The sequence below is a fragment of the Varanus komodoensis genome, unplaced genomic scaffold, assembly GCF_004798865.1.
Source record: "Varanus komodoensis strain SLA01 unplaced genomic scaffold, ASM479886v1 scaffold62, whole genome shotgun sequence".
In the NCBI taxonomy this organism is placed as follows: domain Eukaryota; kingdom Metazoa; phylum Chordata; class Lepidosauria; order Squamata; family Varanidae; genus Varanus; species Varanus komodoensis.
In genome coordinates, this window is record NW_025336248.1 from 3,237,705 (window position 1) to 3,255,960 (window position 18,256).

Here is an 18,256-nt window from a genome sequence, read left to right on the forward strand (position 1 = left end):
TCTAGTGAGACTGTCAGAAACTTTCAATGTATTCTGTTCTCCAATTATTATTATTGCCACCATTCATAATTTAAAACCTTAGACTTTTCGGTTCTTCCTCCTTGTGCTACTAGTAGTGGGATGAAAGAACATTGAGAACCAGAGTCTCAAGAAGGGCAGCATGGCCAGGGATTTATCTCTTTACTCTTTTTGTTCACTCATTAATTCATATCACTTTCACCTTGCCTTTCCTCCATGGAATGAACAGCACCCAAACACTTACTCTTTTTATTCCTCCCTCAAGTAGTCAGACAACAAACCTGTGAAAAATGTGCACAAGTGACCCAAGTTAGCCAGTGGCCTTCAAGGCAGGGACCTCAATCACACATACACTGACACACACCTGGGGGCATGTTTACTCATCCAGCAGCTTTCCTTCTTGACTCTGGGCCCTAGAACAATGGTGCCCCAGGAGGAAGGTACAGTATTCAATAGACCAGGTGCCCCAGCTCATGCTGGTGCCCTTTGGTGGTCTGGGACTTCAGTTCAAGGACTCCTGACCATTGGATGTGCTTGCTGGGACTGATGGCTCTGTATTTCCACCAGGGAACGTAGAGAACCTGCACAGCAGCTCTTCCTTCATCTGGCTTCACAACCCTGTGGAAACTGCAAAAGCAACCTTGTTCTCAAGGGAAAGCAGGGATGAGCATGCTCCCTCCACCTCCTCTGCCATCATCTCTGCCCGCATCTGCCCCACTTCAAGAGGCACCCTCACAAGCATACCTGAAAGTTCTTCACCTGCATATGGCACTTCTCACACCATCTGGAGTCACGTGATGAATCAGGTTTGACTGAAGGATCTCTTGATGGATGTCCAAAAGAATTTTGCCCCAAGCATCTCACACAATTCCTCAAGGACTACCTTGGTGGTTGCACTGCCAGATCATTCACCTGAAGTCCCAACAATGTCTCCTTGACTAGCTTTAGAATGCTATAGAAGCAATGCCAAAAACTCCCTGCTCACATGTGTAAATTCTCACCTCCCAGCCTGTCATTGGAGCTGAACACAGACACATTCCTCACCCTCTTTCACTTCTCCCAATACTCCTTACATCAAAGTCCAGGAGATGGTCTGGGGGCTCCAAGGCTTTTTTTAGAGTAGCTTCACAGGCATGGTCATGGGAGCTGGGACAGAAGAAAAAATGTTCAGGGTTTTTTTTTTAGCTGAGGCTGTTAATTGCTGTTTCTTCATTTTGACAAAGTACTGAGAGCCAAGCTATGCACAAGCAGATCTTTCTTTCCTGCTCTTCAACCTCAAGGGGGAGCAGCAGTGCTACTGGGGATGCCCTGAATACAATAGGGGAGAGAACACTGTCCTCGCCATTGTGATTTCATACCTCCTGTTCTGCATTCTAATAAAAACCTTGGAAAACTACTCCAAAAAAACTGAGAAGCTGGAGCATTGCAACATTATTCAAACAGTCCATAACCAACAGCTGGAAGAGAAAGGTGAAGGGATGCCTGGAAATGACACTGTCTTTTCCCAAACTACTATGCAGGAAGCAACAATATAGTGCCTCTTCCTGGACATTCTACTATAGACTTGCAGCTGCTGCAGGCATCTTTAGGGGAAAATCCTACCCCATCTTGGCAGGAAAAGGGGTACAGTTCCATGCATTCCCTCGTCAGCCAAGCCTCATTTGCTTCCTCATCCATGCTCCCTTTTTAAGCTTACAAGGTGGAGCCAAGACAGGTGAACAGAGACACTGCTTTGCACAACTCCGTGGAGTTGGACATACTGGTGATCCTGCTAGCCACATCCTCCTATTGTTCCTGATAGCCTCTCTGTCTTCTTTGGGTGGGCAGGCAGTGATGGGGTTACACAACAGCAAGGCTTCATCCTTGCTAGCTTTGGTCCATCTCTGCAGATGCTTGTTGCCCCCTCAAACTGTCTTGGGCCTTTCCCAAGGTTGCGCCAGCTCCTCTTTGACGTATCATTAAGAGAGCAAAGTCAGAGCTGGGGTCTTCTGCCCTCCATTGTGCATGTGGACAAGAAGAGGCTTGATTGCCACAGAACTGATTGCAGTCTATTCTGGGCTGTATCAGGAAACACCTGCTCTTGCATACATGCCTTATTAAGAAACGAACAGCCATTTCACTAGTACAGAATTGGATTAATGTTTAACTGTTCTCCATTGCTTTCATTTTTCCTGGTCAAGGTCCAGGACTTCCTTCAACATGCTTCCTCCTACACGACTTCAAATTATACCTGAAATGAAGAAGACTTTCAGGACTGTGTGTTTTCTTGGCCAGCATGGGTGCTTCTAAACCACCGGAAAAGGTAGCCTTTCCCTTCTACTGGTGGTGGTTGTTTTTATTTTGTGTTGTTGTTGTTGCTGCTGCTGTTGTGATTTGTAGCTTCAAAATGGGCATTAGTCTGTTACACAAAGGAAGGTGAGCAGTGGATTTCAGTGCCATGCTCCCATGTTAGTTTGGACATCTATCTTTGACCATTCTTTGAATATGAATCTTCTGATTAGTGAGGGTAAATGTATGACATTGGCTGAACTGTTTTGCCCTCAGTTTGTTCCTAAGAATCATTGTACCACACTTTACATTCTTTCATCATGTAATCTGTAAGCAAATTAAAGTACGTTAGGTTGGTCAAAGCATGTTACACTAACACTCCTTAATGGCAAGGGGGACTCTGTTTTTTATTATTGTTATCACAATAGATGTTATTAAAAATGCATATTCTAGGAAAGAAACTCATTTTAGTTCCATGGATTTCAGTAGGAGTGTCAAAAACATGCCAGCTGTTGTCATTCTGTATCCACTGGGGAAAGGAAATGCAATTTGCAAGAGTCCTGAATTCCGAAGGTACATTTACATTTTATTTTCCTAAATAAAGTCCTTGTAACTGGTGTTAGGGAAAGGAGTTGTGCACCTCTTCTATATGGTGGCAAGAGTGTGAAGAGAGCAGAGTTCAAAAGGTGATTTATCAGGCTTCAAAAATGGAATTTATTTCCTCATAATAATGGCTTCTGCTGCGGTTGTTCTTATTTCAGATCCAATCTGTGTGAAGAAATGCAAGGGGCCATGGATCTCAGCAAATATTTCCTTTTTATTTCTTCCTCAGCTGTAATCTTAGCATGCCTCACTGCATCAGGTAAAACAAATCTAGAAAGTCTCATGGCCATGCTCAAGAAAGGGTTCATCACAGGCCCTGTGTGCAAGGGACATCCTAGGATGCCTAGAAGAACCATGCCAGTGACTTTCCTGGCCAGGGCAAGCTCCAGTGTTGGCTGCCAGAGTCTTGAAAGAATCACCAGGGAAGCCAGGAACCATGTGTCACCAATTAAAAGACCTAGCAAAGCTTGCTGTATCAGCAGATCTGACTTTCAAAGTGATGGGGCTCTGAGGAAAGGTGGATTGATGACCTCAAAGCAGGGAAGAGACTTTTTAGTGGAGAAGAGTTCCGAGGAGATCTGATAAGGCTTTAGCTGGCATCCAGGCAGTGCATTTATCTCCAAAGCTACTCCCTAAAAGGAATGACATTTCTTGCAAATGCAACAAGTAGCTGAAGGTCATCCAGTGCAAACATGATGCAAGCACTGAGAGTGTAACAGAAGACAAGGTGGCTTCCCTTTCCAAGCTCAATCAAAGCTTTCTCTAGCAACAGGACTCTAGCAATAGCTTCCTCCATCATTCCTGGCTAGTTTAAGGGGGTGAGGACATTGTGTGACCTGTACATAGTGGCAGGGTTGAGAAGGAATACCTGGGAGGCTGCCCCCCAGCATCTGCCTCCTAAAGTTGTTGCTTCCCTCTGCCTAATGATAGGGCAACCCTCATTCATGTGCCCAGAATTAAGGGGAGTGATTTCTCCAGAGAATCTAAGTAGCCATTCTCGGACCTTCTGAATGATGAGTTTCACCTTCAGCTAAATAAATGCTGCTTTTACATGCTGCAAACTTGACTTAAAAATAATTTATTTTTCTAGAAAATTTTGAATTAAGTTCATCTCCATCCATCACTGGGGAAGTTGGTGAAGATGTGGTCTTACTTTGTCAGATCTCACTTGGAAAACAACTCCAAAATATGGAAGTTCAATGGAAAAAAATTATTGGGAATCATGTGAGCAACATCTACCAGTTCACAGCTCTCACTGCCCAGGAAATCTTTGGACAAGGCTACCAAAACAGGGCAGTATTAATGAAGACTGGAATAGCTTCTGGAAACGTGTCCTTAATGCTGAAGAAGGTTCGAGTCTCTGATGAAGGGGTCTACCGTTGCATTGTCAATTCTGTTGACTGGAGCGATGACACCCAAACAGTTCTGCATGTTACAGGTCAGAAAACATGTAGCCCCAGGGTACATTCTAATATAGCAGGGTGTGATCTCTAAAGCAGGGGAGGCTGCTGGTTTGATTTTTATGTTTTGGCTTCAGCATTACTGCTTTGGCTTGACATTCATGGCACATTGGAGCACTGCCTTCTCAGTGCAAGACCAGCCATACCATTAGAGTGAGGCAGCCACCTACTACAGATTTTTAGTGCCACAAAAATGCAACATATTGCTAATTATTTAATTTGCTAATTTAATTGCTAATTATTTATTTTGCAGAAATATTACTTTACTGCAACATATGGGGAAAAGGCAGCTAAGGGATGTTCTGCCTCTGGTGCCAAAAACTTGTGCATATTTGCACATCATGCATCTTGACTTGGGTGGGTGAGTGAGAGCATCTTTTGCTGCTCTGCTTCCAGAAGCAAAGTATCTTGAGCAGGCCCTGCTGATGTCTGTCTCTCTACCTCTTCTCCTCACTTAGGCTATTCCCAATGCATGGACACAGTCAATAACTGGGAAAGCCCTGGAAGGAGCACTTCCTCTGAGACTGTAAGGGCATCCACCTATGTTCCCAGTGTCATATTTCTATGAATCTGGCTGCTTCCCATTGAAACCTATGCAAGACTTATGGTTTTTTTCCACTGATATATTGTCTATGAATTTTATTTGTAAACCTTAGTCTCTCAATATGTTATTTAGGAAGGCAAACAAAGAAGACCTTCCTTCCTCCTGGCCATCTTCACCTCACAGTTTTTCAGATCCAGTCTTTATGTGTCTTCATCCAGAGAAAAAGGGAAAAACTTGTTTCTGGAGTGTACCACTTCAGATTGCATGTGAGAGTTGTATGCTCAAATGTCCTTCTGTACAAAAATGAAAGGTAATTAAATTAAATCCTTGCACATAAAAAGCATGTTGAGGAACAAACTCGCCTAGAACCATGGTACTGGGCATCTTGAATTCTAGGTGAAGAGATAAAGAAACAATAAAGAGAAGCATCCACTAGTGGGAACTTAGACCATTCTGAAATGGGAAAATCCCAACAAAGTTTAACTCATCTGCTGTTTGTGAGAACTAGGCATATGGATTGCAGCAGTGTCTATGACCAATTAACAGGCTGTGCTCAGGAAATACTTAAAGCTGTAGCCATAATGATAATCTGAGAGTTATTTAGCTCTCACTCAAACACCACACACCACTCTCTCATTGGTGGGACCTTTGCTACACCTTACTCTTTTCATTCTTTCAGCTGTGGGCAATGTCTCAGTGGAGATTGGGGGTCCAGATGGTGACGGGATCAAAGTGGTTTGCAGATCTACAGGGTGGTTCCCCAAACCTGATCTTCACTGGTTGACGAAAAGCAGCCAAGTCAACCAACAGTGTGAATCAAAGCAGGACTATGAGCAGCTGTTCAGCCTTTCAAGCAGCATGACCGTCTCAAGAGATATGGGAGAAATTACCTGCTCTGTCCAGGGAAGACGCTCACAAATGAGGCAGAATGTCACCATCTTCCTTTCACGTGAGTTGAGTGTAACATAAGCAAGATATGAATGATTTAGACAGGGATGCTTGTGAATATCCAGTTATGGCCTCTTTGTTATAGACTTCAGTTCTCATCAGCCTCACCCAGCATGAATAAATGCTCAGGAATGGTGGAAACTGGTCAATGAAAAGAGCTGGAGAGAGCCAGCTGGGGAAAATAGATCAGAAGAAACTGCTTTTAAACTAGAGAGCTATAGGACAATGTATATGATGAGTGGGATCCACATGTAGCCATGGCCAGGATAAGCCAATCAAAACCAATGGAGTTTAATTCAGTCATGGCTAACATAAATCCCACCCCATTAATTTCAGTGCTTCTACTCTGAGTTTGATCAAGCCAAACTGAGTCCTGGTGAACAGGGCCAGATGGAGGGGTAGACAACCTGGGGAGCCAGTTTTGGGAGTGCCTGCCCATTCAACTCCCTGCTCAGTGGCTGAAACAAATACTATGAACAGTCCATGTGGCATAACCACAGAAATGCTGGCATTGCTAGAACCACCAGAGCTGTTCTTCAGCAAGAGGCCGTAGCATCTCTGCAAAGCAAATAGCAATGCCTAGTGTGCACGTGAACTATGGCAACCCTTGTTGTTCACTCAGGAACCAGGTACCTGTGTGATGATCAAGCAGGCCCTTACTATGTTCCACTCCTCAGTAAGAGTGGCCAGTCCCTGACTATTGATAAGAGAAGCTGCTGGTCTGCCTGTGGATGAGAGCTACAGCCTCTGCCACATACATGGACACTATCACAGAACTGGAAGGGGCCTGATCATAGAATTGTCTCAATTTATTTTTCATGGGAGACTTTCTATACAAAACTCTACAGTAACATTTGGTAAAATGGGATAAGAGTGAGAGAGGGAAAGCAAGCAGAAACCTGGTTCACTGAAAAGCCCCAGTAGTTTTCTATTGTTCAAGAAAAACAAGGTGTAAGCTGTTGCACAACTTTTGTTTTTGTCAGGAATTACATAGGACTTTTTTACTATTTTAAATAATCTATGTAGCTGATTTTGTTGTATAAAATTCAATATTTAGATGGTAGTAATATGCAAATTAGATTTGTTGTTGTTGTTAGTTGCAAAGTCACATCCAACCCATCATGACCACATGGACAACTTTCCTCCAGGCCTTCCTGTCCTCCACCATCCCCCGGAGTCCGCTTAAGCTCACACAAATTAGATTAAATCCTCATTAAAAAATGGCCCTGGCAGCCTCACCTCATTCTCTGTTATTTCTGTTTGACAGGAAACCTTTTTCCATCTACTTCCCCTTGGCTTCCTGCATTCTGGATCTTGTTCATATTGGCACTTTTAAGTTTTGGTGGAGCAGCATATGCCAAATATCGAGGTACAGTGAGTCCCAGCCAGCTGAATAGACTGAAAACACAGGAGCCCTCATGTTTGAAGAAAGATATCGATCACAACTTGTTTCCAGATTAAATCATTCATTCTAAATATCTGAATTACTGTTTTATGGGAAGTCAGCTCTTTCATTTGGATGGTCCATCCTTCATAAAGAAAAAGAAAACTTCCTAACATGCCCATGGAGGGGGTCAAAGGGAAGTGAATCACAGGCAAATCTGAACAATCTCTTCCCCAGACTTCACTACCTGTATCAAAGTTGGGATCCATGAAGTTGTTCATTTCCAAAGATGGATTTGGATTCAGTCCTGAGTTGATACAGGCAGTCTTCAGATCAGATCAACCTAAAGGGAGCTCTTTTCTGATTTCCTCAGTCATGGTCTAACCTAAACTTGAGTCATTGCACAAGCCTAGCTCAAAGCACAGGGTAGTTTCGATTTTTTAGGGCTGTGGTGGATTTTTTGCCCTCTGGATCAAATTGGCCATGGCTGCAAGGAAGTTTCCCAGCATGTATTGTAAGGAGAGCAAGCTATTTCAGCATGGACCAGGTTTTGTGCTTAAATGCTTAGAGCACAGGCAGATTCGGTGCAGATAAAAGAGGGTATATCAAAATTAGGAATTACAATTAGCAGCAAGAGAGAGTGAAGGGAGACATTTCTTAGATCATGCATTTCTGTAGCCTTCCCATTGTCTTGCTTTAAATTCATGGGTGTCCCATTTGTTCCATTTTGACACTCTGGATATGTGCTTTATCTCTTGCAGACAAGCGAAAAATGTCTCAGAGGAAACGCAATGATGAGGAGCAAAAAATGATTCAAGGTTGGTTCTGAGCAGAAAAGTGAAGTCCTTCAATGGGGTGAATGTTGCTACTTCCAACTATACTTTTTACCAATTCTACTTTTGCTTCTCTTTTCAGATAACCAGATGAAGATTAATGAATCAGGTACATCTGGGATCAACTTTATAATGCTTGGAATTTGACACAATTAGTACTTGTCAAGTTTCACCCAAGCAAAAAGAGTCAAAGACCTTTATTTAGATGAGGTTGTTTATCAGCTGTTAATCTGCTGTATCTGCCTTTGGTTTCATCACAGAATTGAGGGCTAATGTGCTGCTTTTCCCATTCTCTCTTCCATGTTGATCAGTACAAAACTAAAGTCCTAGCTAATGTTCTAACAGTTAGAATTTAACTAGATCCTAACTAAAGTCTTCCTTATGATAGGGTTAGGGTTAGGGTTAGGGTTCCTGCTACTTGAGGGCCAACATCAGGCACTATTTAACTAGGCTTCCCTTTTGATCTGATGTCAAATACATGGATAATCATGTTAGGTCCACCCCATCTGATTCCACCTATTCATAGAAAGCAGCAGCAGCAACAACAACAACATACATGACTTCTCACAGAGCCCAACCTGGTCTGGTTCACCAGTTTTTTTGGCTTCTCTGTCAGGCTGCTGGCCTTAGCATTTCAGCTAAGAATTCCAAAATGTCTGACAGTACGAGCAGACTGGAAAACTGGGGAAGGTAAAAGAACAATGAGATGGACTCCTAAGAAATCTTCACCAGAGCCTTTCACAGTAGTGTAACTAGGTAATGTTAGGCCCTGCATTCCATGCTTTAAAGCTATTTCCTCGTTCCCTGGAATATTAGAACTACCAGAAAATCAAAGCTGCTTTGCATTTTGCATTTGTGCACCATCACAATTCTGGAATAAAATGGAGTTTAATTCTGCACTTGCTACTCTGGTTTTTGCCCCCAAGGACTAGCCCTAGCAGCACCACTGAACTTTGCAGCCATATATTCTAAAACAGCTGAGTTTCTAGATGTAGGAACCACTCATTTGCTGTCTCTAGGATGGAGAAAAGTGTTGCAACTTTCTTGTTGTAGTTTGTTAGGTGAAAAGAACAGTACATTGGGAGATGCTGTATAGGTTCTTAATGCTCCACTCTTGCTCCCTGTGCCATCTGCAGAGGCCTCCAGAGATTGTCCAAATGATGATTGCTTTCTTCTTATTGACCCGTTATTAACTGATGTTCTGTTTTGCTTCTTACAGAACACAAGGAACATCAATGGATGCTTGGTAAGTTTCTGCACCTTCTGTCAGAGAAATGTTGGGCTGAGAGACCTGCATGAAGGTGGCCTTCCTGAGACATAGAAGAGGGGATTGTTTGATTCCTAAAGTTGGCCTTCATCTTAACACAGTTAACATCCTTATCAAAACTCATCATTGTTCGTCAAGGTCCATGACAGGTGAAAGAGTCACCAGTTAGGTTTGCAGTGAAGCTCTAACTCCATCCTTCCAGCCATAGAAAGCAAACCAAGCTGAGAGGAAGCCTGCAAAGGTTGTAAAACCATCAAGCCTCTTTCACATCACATGCAATGCCACAAACACAGGCTGATGCCCAGTGCATGGCAGAGGAACACTGGTTGCACATCCATGCAAGGGGCTCAATTCCTGGAAATAAATGGAGCTTGATTCCTGACAAGCATCATACAAATGCTGTGCTTGCTGGCCAGGAACTCATACTTAGGCTGCAGCAAAGCACACCAGAATCCAGGAAACCAAGCCCAGGGACACCAGTAGATTTCCACCCCAAACAGATTTCTCACTTGTTCCTATTTACCAGCAACCACATGGTAAAGACCTCTGACCAGCTGGAATCTGGCCATGAAGACTTAGGTCATACTGCAGCTTCTAAGCTTGAAGATGTTCAAGCTTGAAAATTAATCCCCAGCGTTACCATCACTATGTGGGACAGAAGGAGTCATCCCATATGCTGCCTTCTCTATGCAATAAGCTAACTGGCATTTTTGTGATCTGTATTTGTCATGGGAAATATTTTGAAGATTAAAAGGAATAATAACACCATTTCTTTCCATTTCAGAAAGAGCACAGGCGGAATTAGGTAAGAGAGCACGTATCTCTATCTGTTAATATCATTCCGTCTTTGTAAAGACAGACAGAGCCCCCCCCCCCCCCTTTCATAATCCTTACATTGCTTGGAAGGATTGCTCTGCTCCCCTCTACCCATTTGTACTCTTGGGATCCTTCAGTCATGGGATTTTCAGGCCTTTTCAAAACACCCCAATCCAGTGATTGTCCCACACCTTTTGGCTGCTTCTCCTGCATCTCCCCTCTCCTGGGGAGGGGAAAATGTGGTGTTATTTTTGCTCTCACTCTGACTCTTGTCACTTCACTCATACTGTTATGCTCCCCTATCCCTTGGGGTGTGGAATGAAGTAGAGAGTGATGAGGCAGTAGAAATGGGGCTTGGTGCCTGCCCACTTGGCCATTCCTCCTCTGCCCCTTTTGCCACTGCTGCTCCATGTGTGTGCAATAGGCTTTCATTACTTCTTCCTTCGCCTCTCCTCCCTGGGTTGTTTGTTTAGGGGGGGGGGGCAGCTCTTGGCAGCAGCAAAAAATTCTTGATCTGTTGGACATGTGGGGGGAAAGGGACAGGGAAGGAGATGGCTGAGAGGAAAGACTCAGGAGCAGTCAAGGGGCTTCAGCTTAGAATTGTTCTTTACAATCTTTCCTCCTTTTGCAGAATTTAGGAAAGCTCGAAACTATCTAGGTGAGTAGAACTCGTATGTCAGAGGAATGGCTGGGCTAATAGCACAAGTGAGGCCATGAGTCCAAGAGCCATGTGGTGGATAATAACTGGATAATAACATTCCCAGTGCTTCCTGGAGCAAAGAAGGAAGGAAGCGATTTTTCATAATCTGTATTGCATCCAATACAATTCAAGACAGTTGACACAGTTAAACACAGTCTGAACCATAAGCAATGTTTAGAAGGAGGCAAAGATCACAAAAGCAGACCACAACATCTGTGGCTATTTTGTCAATGGCTGAGCTGTTTGTTCTTTGGCAGCAAGTTTTTATTTTGTCATTTATGTGTACGCCGTTGCATCTTTTAAAAAGCAACTTTTAACTCTTTGTAATCCCAGTGAACATTACTTAATGGAAATAGAAGAAATGATAATTATAATGTTGATATACATTTACTATTCAATAGGAATATTACTCCCACTAGTGAATAACTTTTTTAAGTTATCTGTCACATTGGAGCCACTATACCACTGGCTTATCAGCTCTGATTTGTCTCCCCAGTTCAGGTTCATCTGGATCAAAAGTGCAAACACCCTGAACTGTTAGTGTCTTCAGACTGCAGCAAAGTCCATCATCAACCTGCATCTGGAGGGGCAGATGTATTTCCTGGTGCCCTGATTGTCATAGGAAATGAGGGATACATGGATGGGAGGCAGTACTGGGAGGTGAATGTAAAGGATGTGCCTGACTGGGAACTGGGAGTGCTGACAGAGGACCAAAGGAGCAAACTGGAAGCAGGAAAGCTTGATGCCCTTGAAGAAGAGCAATCCTGGTCTCTGAGGAGATCAGACGGGAGGTATCACCCTGAGGAGGCAAATTCTGAGCTTGAAAAATACAGTCTTTCACTTAAAGTAGTTGGTATTTATCTGGACTGGAAAGAAAAGTCTGTTTCATTCTATCATGTGAAAGCCATGACAGCTATTGTAAAAATGCCTGTCAGTACAACACCCCAGAAGCTGTATCCGTTCTTCAGCCTTTGTCACTCCAAAGGGCATGATAGAGAGAAGGCCCTCACCATCTTACATAACAAAGATTGGGATTTCCCAGAACACATAGAAGCTTTCTAATCAGCTAGTTTCAGAAATCCAGGAAAAACTGGAAGCAAAGAGCACCAGTCAGGAATGCCAGGGTGGGAGAATGGCAAACTTCAGAGTCTGAGAATTGAATTGAAGTAGGAAAGCACCGTGGAGGATATCTTGAAGAAGCCATGTCCTGTTCCTCCAGAACCTCCCTCAACTGAGTTTTTATGCTCCTTTTTTCCTCTCACACCATTTACTCTCTCACAGAGCAATCCTATACATGTCTATTGAAAAGTAAATCCCATTGTGTGGGGAAAAGGGCTTACTCCCAGCAAAGTGGGAACAAAACCACAGGCTTTGAAAAGCCTTTGGTTTAGCTTGTGTTATGCTTAGAATAGCATGGGAAAGACAGCAGATTAGGACAGCTTACTAATTCTTGATTCAGAAGAGAGACTTTCAGGAACCCCATGTCCCCAAACCCAACATAGGAACAGGAATGTCAAAGGATTCAAAACAATACAGTTTCCAAGAAGTCCCTGCCTTGAGATCTCAGCTGAGAGTTAATGTATTTGAAAGTTATATTTTGGGTACCTATTCAACGCCCTGGTTTTAATGTTTACTTCCTTATCTAATGTGATTCCAAACATCTGCAACATTTTTAGCTGAAAAACATGTTTTCTGTAATGTGTGCTTCACTATTATTTGGTACTAAGGACAAAAATAAATGCTGGTAAAAAAGCCAGCCATCCTTTTTTCATAGTAACCTTATACATCTTTCTCTCCTCATGTCTATATTTCTGATGTTCTGGACACCCAGCTATTTCACCCACAGTAACTATTTTGTATGAAGATGCTTTATTCCTGTTAAAAATCATGATGAAAATGACATAAATTCAGATGAATAAGATAGCGATGTTCCTGTAGCCATAGGCCACTTGTGTCCCCCAACCATGTTAAACCCCAGGTTGTACAATTGAAGATTTGGTCTTCAGACCTATTCCCTGGTCCAGAATATGAGACTTGGCAACTCTGAAAGCAACACAGAATAGTTATGCTTCATATTGATTAAAACAATAGATATTCCAGCTGGAGGATTCCTAGAGTTATCCATCAGAAGGCAGTGAGCGATTTTCTCATCTTTCCCAGTTTAGCAAAGAAGAAAGGAATTGAAGACAAGATGGGGAAACAGAGGAGGGCTCTGAGTAGAAAATGGCATCATTTGATCCCCCACCATTTAAAATTCCATGAATGATGCAGAGCGATGGTGCAATAGAAGCCTCACCTGGCAATACCCAATGAAAATATGACTTGTCATTACCTAACAGAGCAAAAGGAAATGTATAAATAGAGTAGGAATCCATTGAGGGAACATTGGTGATATTTAGGAGCCAGTATGAATAAATACAATGAGAAAAGAGCATCAGGTGGGAAATGCTTGTTCATATCTGAGCAGGTTTCCTTATTCCTCTTTCAGAATTTACTTCTGGAACTCCCAGTTTATTCAACCCCGTAAGATGCTATCCATCCATTCTGAGGAGACCCTCTCCCACTGTCTTTTTAGGCAGTGTGATGGAGGCATATGCTGTGCTTTCTGCATTTATGACTGGGTTTTCCTTGAAAATTAAAACAGAAAATCAGTCTGCTAACCGGGGGCTTTTCAGCTGGGCCAACAGCTGCTAGAAAGACAAACACCTGTACAAATTGTCCCTGGCTGCCGGAGACAAAAATGCACATTCCTTCTTAATGATTTTGCAGTGGTGCACCAGAGAGTTCGTGGGAACCCCTAGGAGCTTCTAAAGGTTTCCCATTATGCTCAGAGATGCTGGTCAAGCTTTGATGAGAGGCAGATTGCCTGCAACCCATGGAGTTTTCCTTGGCAGAAATGTTTTATTTATTTATTTATTTATTTATTTATTTATTTATTTATTTATTAAAACATTTTTATGCCGCCCCATTCGCTGAAGCCTCGGGGCGGCTTACATCACTAAATTAAAATAATTATAATATAAATTAAAAATATAAATATTAAATCAAAAATACAAAAATACAGTATAAAATAATGTTTTGTTGTGCAGAAACAGCAACTCAAGGAAGGCTTTTTCAAAATCTATTTTCAATAGAACTTTAGCCCTATATTAGGGTAAGGGGTGTGCACCAGGGTAGGGTTACAAAAACAAGGTGTCCTGGTATGATTTTGATGGTTGGAATGTATTTAGAATGGGCAGAAATGATGAGCAGTGCAGAAAAAGCTACTCAAGGAGGGCGTTTTCAAAATCGCCCTCTCAGTCGGCACGCGAGCCAAGTCATCCCAGCATCGCCCCAGCAGCCGAGCATCAGGTAACAGCGCACATGGAGGCCATGCACATGCTCGGGAAGGAGTAGTGGCACCAGGTGATGACATCACTAGCCATGAATCATTAGCTGCAACTTGTTCAAGCTTTCGCATGGCCGGTCAGTCTGCTGCTAAGGAGATATATATATATATATATATATATATATATATATATATCTCCCCATATATATCCACATATAAATATATATATATATGGATATATATATAAGGTTTGCCATTACTGGTGTATTAAATCATCCTGCAATTCTTAATGTGTAACGTCTGAGTGTTTTTCATGAGGCCATTACCCCAGTTCAGCTGTGCCAAATGTTCGGAGATGTTCCAAAGAACTGATGTGGAAAGCGATCCTTCAAAAAGCCAAATCTAGAAACCAAGCAAGCATTGTTCTCTAGGGAAAGAAGTCCGCAAGTAGGTCCTACACATTGCTTGTGATTCAGTGGGGCTAAGGCAATGCTGTTGCTTCTGATGTGTTGCTTTATTGGTGAAACTATTCAAACATGTAAGTTTGTCACATATAAACATAGCCAGTATCTTTCTACTGAGTCGGATCATTGGGCCATCTAGCCCACCATTGCATATCTTCCTTTCAAACATGATTCTGAAAGAGTAGAAGAACATTGAAAGGGAATATACAATCACAGAACACAAATGTATCTCATTTTATTTCAGATTATATAGCCATATTGGTTCTTAAAAATCCAAATCTAAATGTGGATTTTGGGTTGCAATGTTTTTTGTCTCACCATCACCCCCATCAATAAGCGTCTGCACCATGAAGGCACCAGCTGTTTAATCTAGAAGGTATTCTAGCATTCCTCCATCCTCAGTCTGCTCTTTGCTTTTTCTCTCGCCCTGTTTTTCTGCCCTTCTATTCCACCTTGCAGACTGCTGGCAGCCTCTTTGCAATGCAGAAGAAAGCATTGCAAGAACATGACAGGCAGGAAGAATTTAATGCCCCAAACTAGAACTCTGGGCTTCAGCACTACAAAGAATTTAGTCAGCCTCCTTTAATTTCCTCCCTCCACCACTACCTTACACTTTTCATCCTCCCACTTTTCATTCCTCTTTGTTAAAACTTTTGGCTATGTTTTTGCATTCAATTATGGTTTGCCTTGAGAGATGGATCATGGAATTAGCAACTACTCTGAGAACCCCAAGTAAAATCCTCAGAGGGCAGATGGACCTCCTGCCCTGCCACTTGCTAATTGCATTCACATAGAGTTACAGGGAGAGCAAAAGAACATGAAAAAAGCAGATTGTTATTCCTCCAAAGCAGGTTCGAAGATTCTAATTCAGACACCGCACCAGCTGCTGTTCTTCAAGAAGTAGTTGAATATTGGTGCTGATACCAGAAGGAGAAGCACAGTTGTGATGCGGAGAATCCATACGTAGGGAGAGATTGTTTGTCCTGAACCAAAGAAAGAAAGTGCAGTGTGCATTAGGTGTGCATGTGCAGAGGCATACCCAGAGCTTAAACTATCATGCCTCCCTCCCCACCTCCATCCTGTATGGGTTCTCTAATTTTGGGATGGACTTGCATGCTAGCTCCTCCTGACTGACAAAGTTGAACCTCACTCAGGCTGCAGGTCCACCAAGCAGCCAGAGCTCCACTCAGAAAACAACTGTGAGTGGACCATCATCTGAGTGGGATGGAGTAAACTGGTGTCCTGCAACAGCAGGGGGTTCAATCCCATGGCCCCTTCCAACTCTACTATTCTATGATTCTATGAACTGTTAGCTGTGCAGTAGAGTGGAAGATGCAAGGGGATAAGAGTCATCCATCCTGGACTCCACAAAAGGAGCAGATATCTTAGAGCAGGATTTCAGGGATGCAAACCCTAAACACTGGATCACAGAACTTTCATGTGCACTGTCAGCTTCTGATTTATTCTGCTATCAAGGCAAACCCAGGGAAGAAGATCTAGGATGCATCAGGTGGTGGAACTTGGAAGGATATTGTACTAACAGAGTAATTTGCCATTGCTATTGTTGTTGTTGTTACTGAGGATTTTCTCTAAATCAAGAATCTGGTCTTCCTTTTAGAGTATTATGTATGTATGTATGTATGTATGTATGTATGTATGCATGCATGTATGTATTAGAATTATATCCCACCTTTGTTCTTACAAAGAAGTCAAGGCAGCTTTCATCATTCTCTTCCAAATGCTTTCAATCACCACCACAGCAACCCTGGACTGAGAGTCTGTGACTGGCCCTAAGTTACCCAGTTGGCTCTATGGCTGGGTGGGGAGTAGAAACTAGAACACCAGAGTTCCAGTCCCACACTTAACCATACACATCACAGGCCCCACACTGGGTTTAAGGAATTCTCTATACTGCCTCTATACTGCCTGGGAATTAGTTAATGAAGTGAAGTGCATAAATAATTTAAATAAAGAAAGCAGCTGCTCTGTTTGAGTAGTCACAAACTATTTCTCCACCAAAAGTCTTTCCATGTTTCCTGCCAGGTTTTACTTTGACCTTGGATGCCTTGAGTTTCTCTCTCCCTCTCCCTCTCCCTCTCCCTCTCCCTCTCCCTCTCCCTCTCTCTCTCTCTCTCTCTCTCTCACACACACACACACACACACACACATTTATACCATTTAATACATTTATTCCATTTAATATATTCAGTATTATCTATCTATCTATCTATCTATCTTGCCCTTCCTGCAAGAAGCTCGGGGCACCTTACTTCATTCCTCTTCTGTTATATCTTCAGGACAATGCTGTGATCATGGGGTGTGACAGTACTGGCTGGTCACACATACATATATACAAATATGTGGACTTTACCAACAACTTTGTTTAGCATTTCAAACCCAGAATCAATTTGGTTGGCCTTAAAGGGGATTGGGCAAATTAACAGAGGAAAAGGCTACCAAAGGCTACTGGTCCTGATGACTATATGCTACCTCCAAAATGAGATGCAGCATCCTGATATATACCCATTGCTGGTGTGCTATTGCACTCACATCCCTCTTGTAGAAATGATTGGGCAGCTGAACCCCTTGTATGAACAAAATGCTGACCTGGATGGGTGGACCAGACAGAGCCTTGGTTGGATCTTCTGGGACTCCCCTTATGTTAGAGTAGCCACTCAGAGAAGAGGAAACATATTACCGACCATTGCTGCTGCCACTACCACTGGACTAAGAATAAATACCTATACAGAGGGCAGGGGAATCATATTGACAGCAGTATATTTTTCTATAATGTGCATGATGGGAGAATTGATTTTGTGAACACTGAATAAGACTTTGCGAACATAGTCCCATGCCTGCTTGCTCAGAAGAAAGCCCAAATAATCACAACTGAATTTTCCCAGGTAAACATGCACAAAACTGGGCCACAAAGATTGTGACTCATCAGCACTGCAGGCATTTCTTTTGTGCCATCAAGAGGATTTTTCTTCCATTATGCAACTAAAATTATTGTCTGTCCACATTCTGAGTGCCCGCTCCAAGATACGGGTAGTTAATATTCTCTCCCCACTCTCCTTAGTACACTGGGCTTACCTGGCAGGATGGTCAGATTCCAAGCAGCACTGATGTTGGACTTCCTCCTTTGGTTGTCTTGATACCTACAGGAATATTGGCCAGCAGATTGATGCAAAGCCTGGAGTGGTAGTGAGTATCCCAACTTTTCAGGGCGTGATTTGTGGGATGAAAGCAAACAGCCATCTTTGCAGAAAAAGAAAATGGTGGCCAAAAAATCAGAGGGAAGTGCACATCGCAATAAGACCCAGTCTCCCTCTTGCACCATAGTTGCATTCATGAAAAAGTGAGGGCTTGGAAGTTCACCTAAAGTGATGTAAAGAGAATCGGTGAAAACAGAGAAAGAACACACAGTGCAGATTCCTATGTCACAACAAGCCATGCTGCCACAGTGAATTTAGCAAGGCTCCTGAGGTGTACAACCAGTCTGAGCAGGTGGTTAGTAAGCCATCATGGCTTATTACTTATGCTGAGATCCTGGGAACCAGATCCCTGGTGGAATTTGGATAGCATGATAATGCATTTTGAGTATGAGCAGAATATGAACTGTC

At 42.7% G+C, this 18,256-nt stretch overlaps 1 protein-coding gene across 1 annotated transcript; it reads left to right on the forward strand.

The window, feature by feature from the left end:
- The first annotated feature begins 439 nt into the window (after positions 1-439).
- Positions 440-11,903, forward strand: LOC123033458 (butyrophilin subfamily 2 member A2-like). The gene is made up of 8 exons (XM_044450061.1): positions 440-458; positions 3,980-4,327; positions 5,573-5,842; positions 7,987-8,043; positions 8,141-8,167; positions 9,278-9,304; positions 10,773-10,799; positions 11,338-11,903. The coding sequence occupies exons 1-8, from the start codon at positions 440-442 to the stop codon at positions 11,901-11,903; spliced, it is 1,341 nt and encodes a 446-aa protein (XP_044305996.1).
- The last annotated feature ends 6,353 nt before the right edge of the window (positions 11,904-18,256 follow it).

What these genes read in the sequence shown, in the direction of transcription:
- LOC123033458 (XM_044450061.1), top strand. An exon ending in TGTCACCATCTTCCTTTCAC is followed by an intron (nt 5,843 to 7,986) that starts GTGAGTTGAGTG and finishes TATCTCTTGCAG; the next exon opens with ACAAGCGAAAAATGTCTCAG. An exon ending in GGAGCAAAAAATGATTCAAG is followed by an intron (nt 8,044 to 8,140) that starts GTTGGTTCTGAG and finishes TTCTCTTTTCAG; the next exon opens with ATAACCAGATGAAGATTAAT.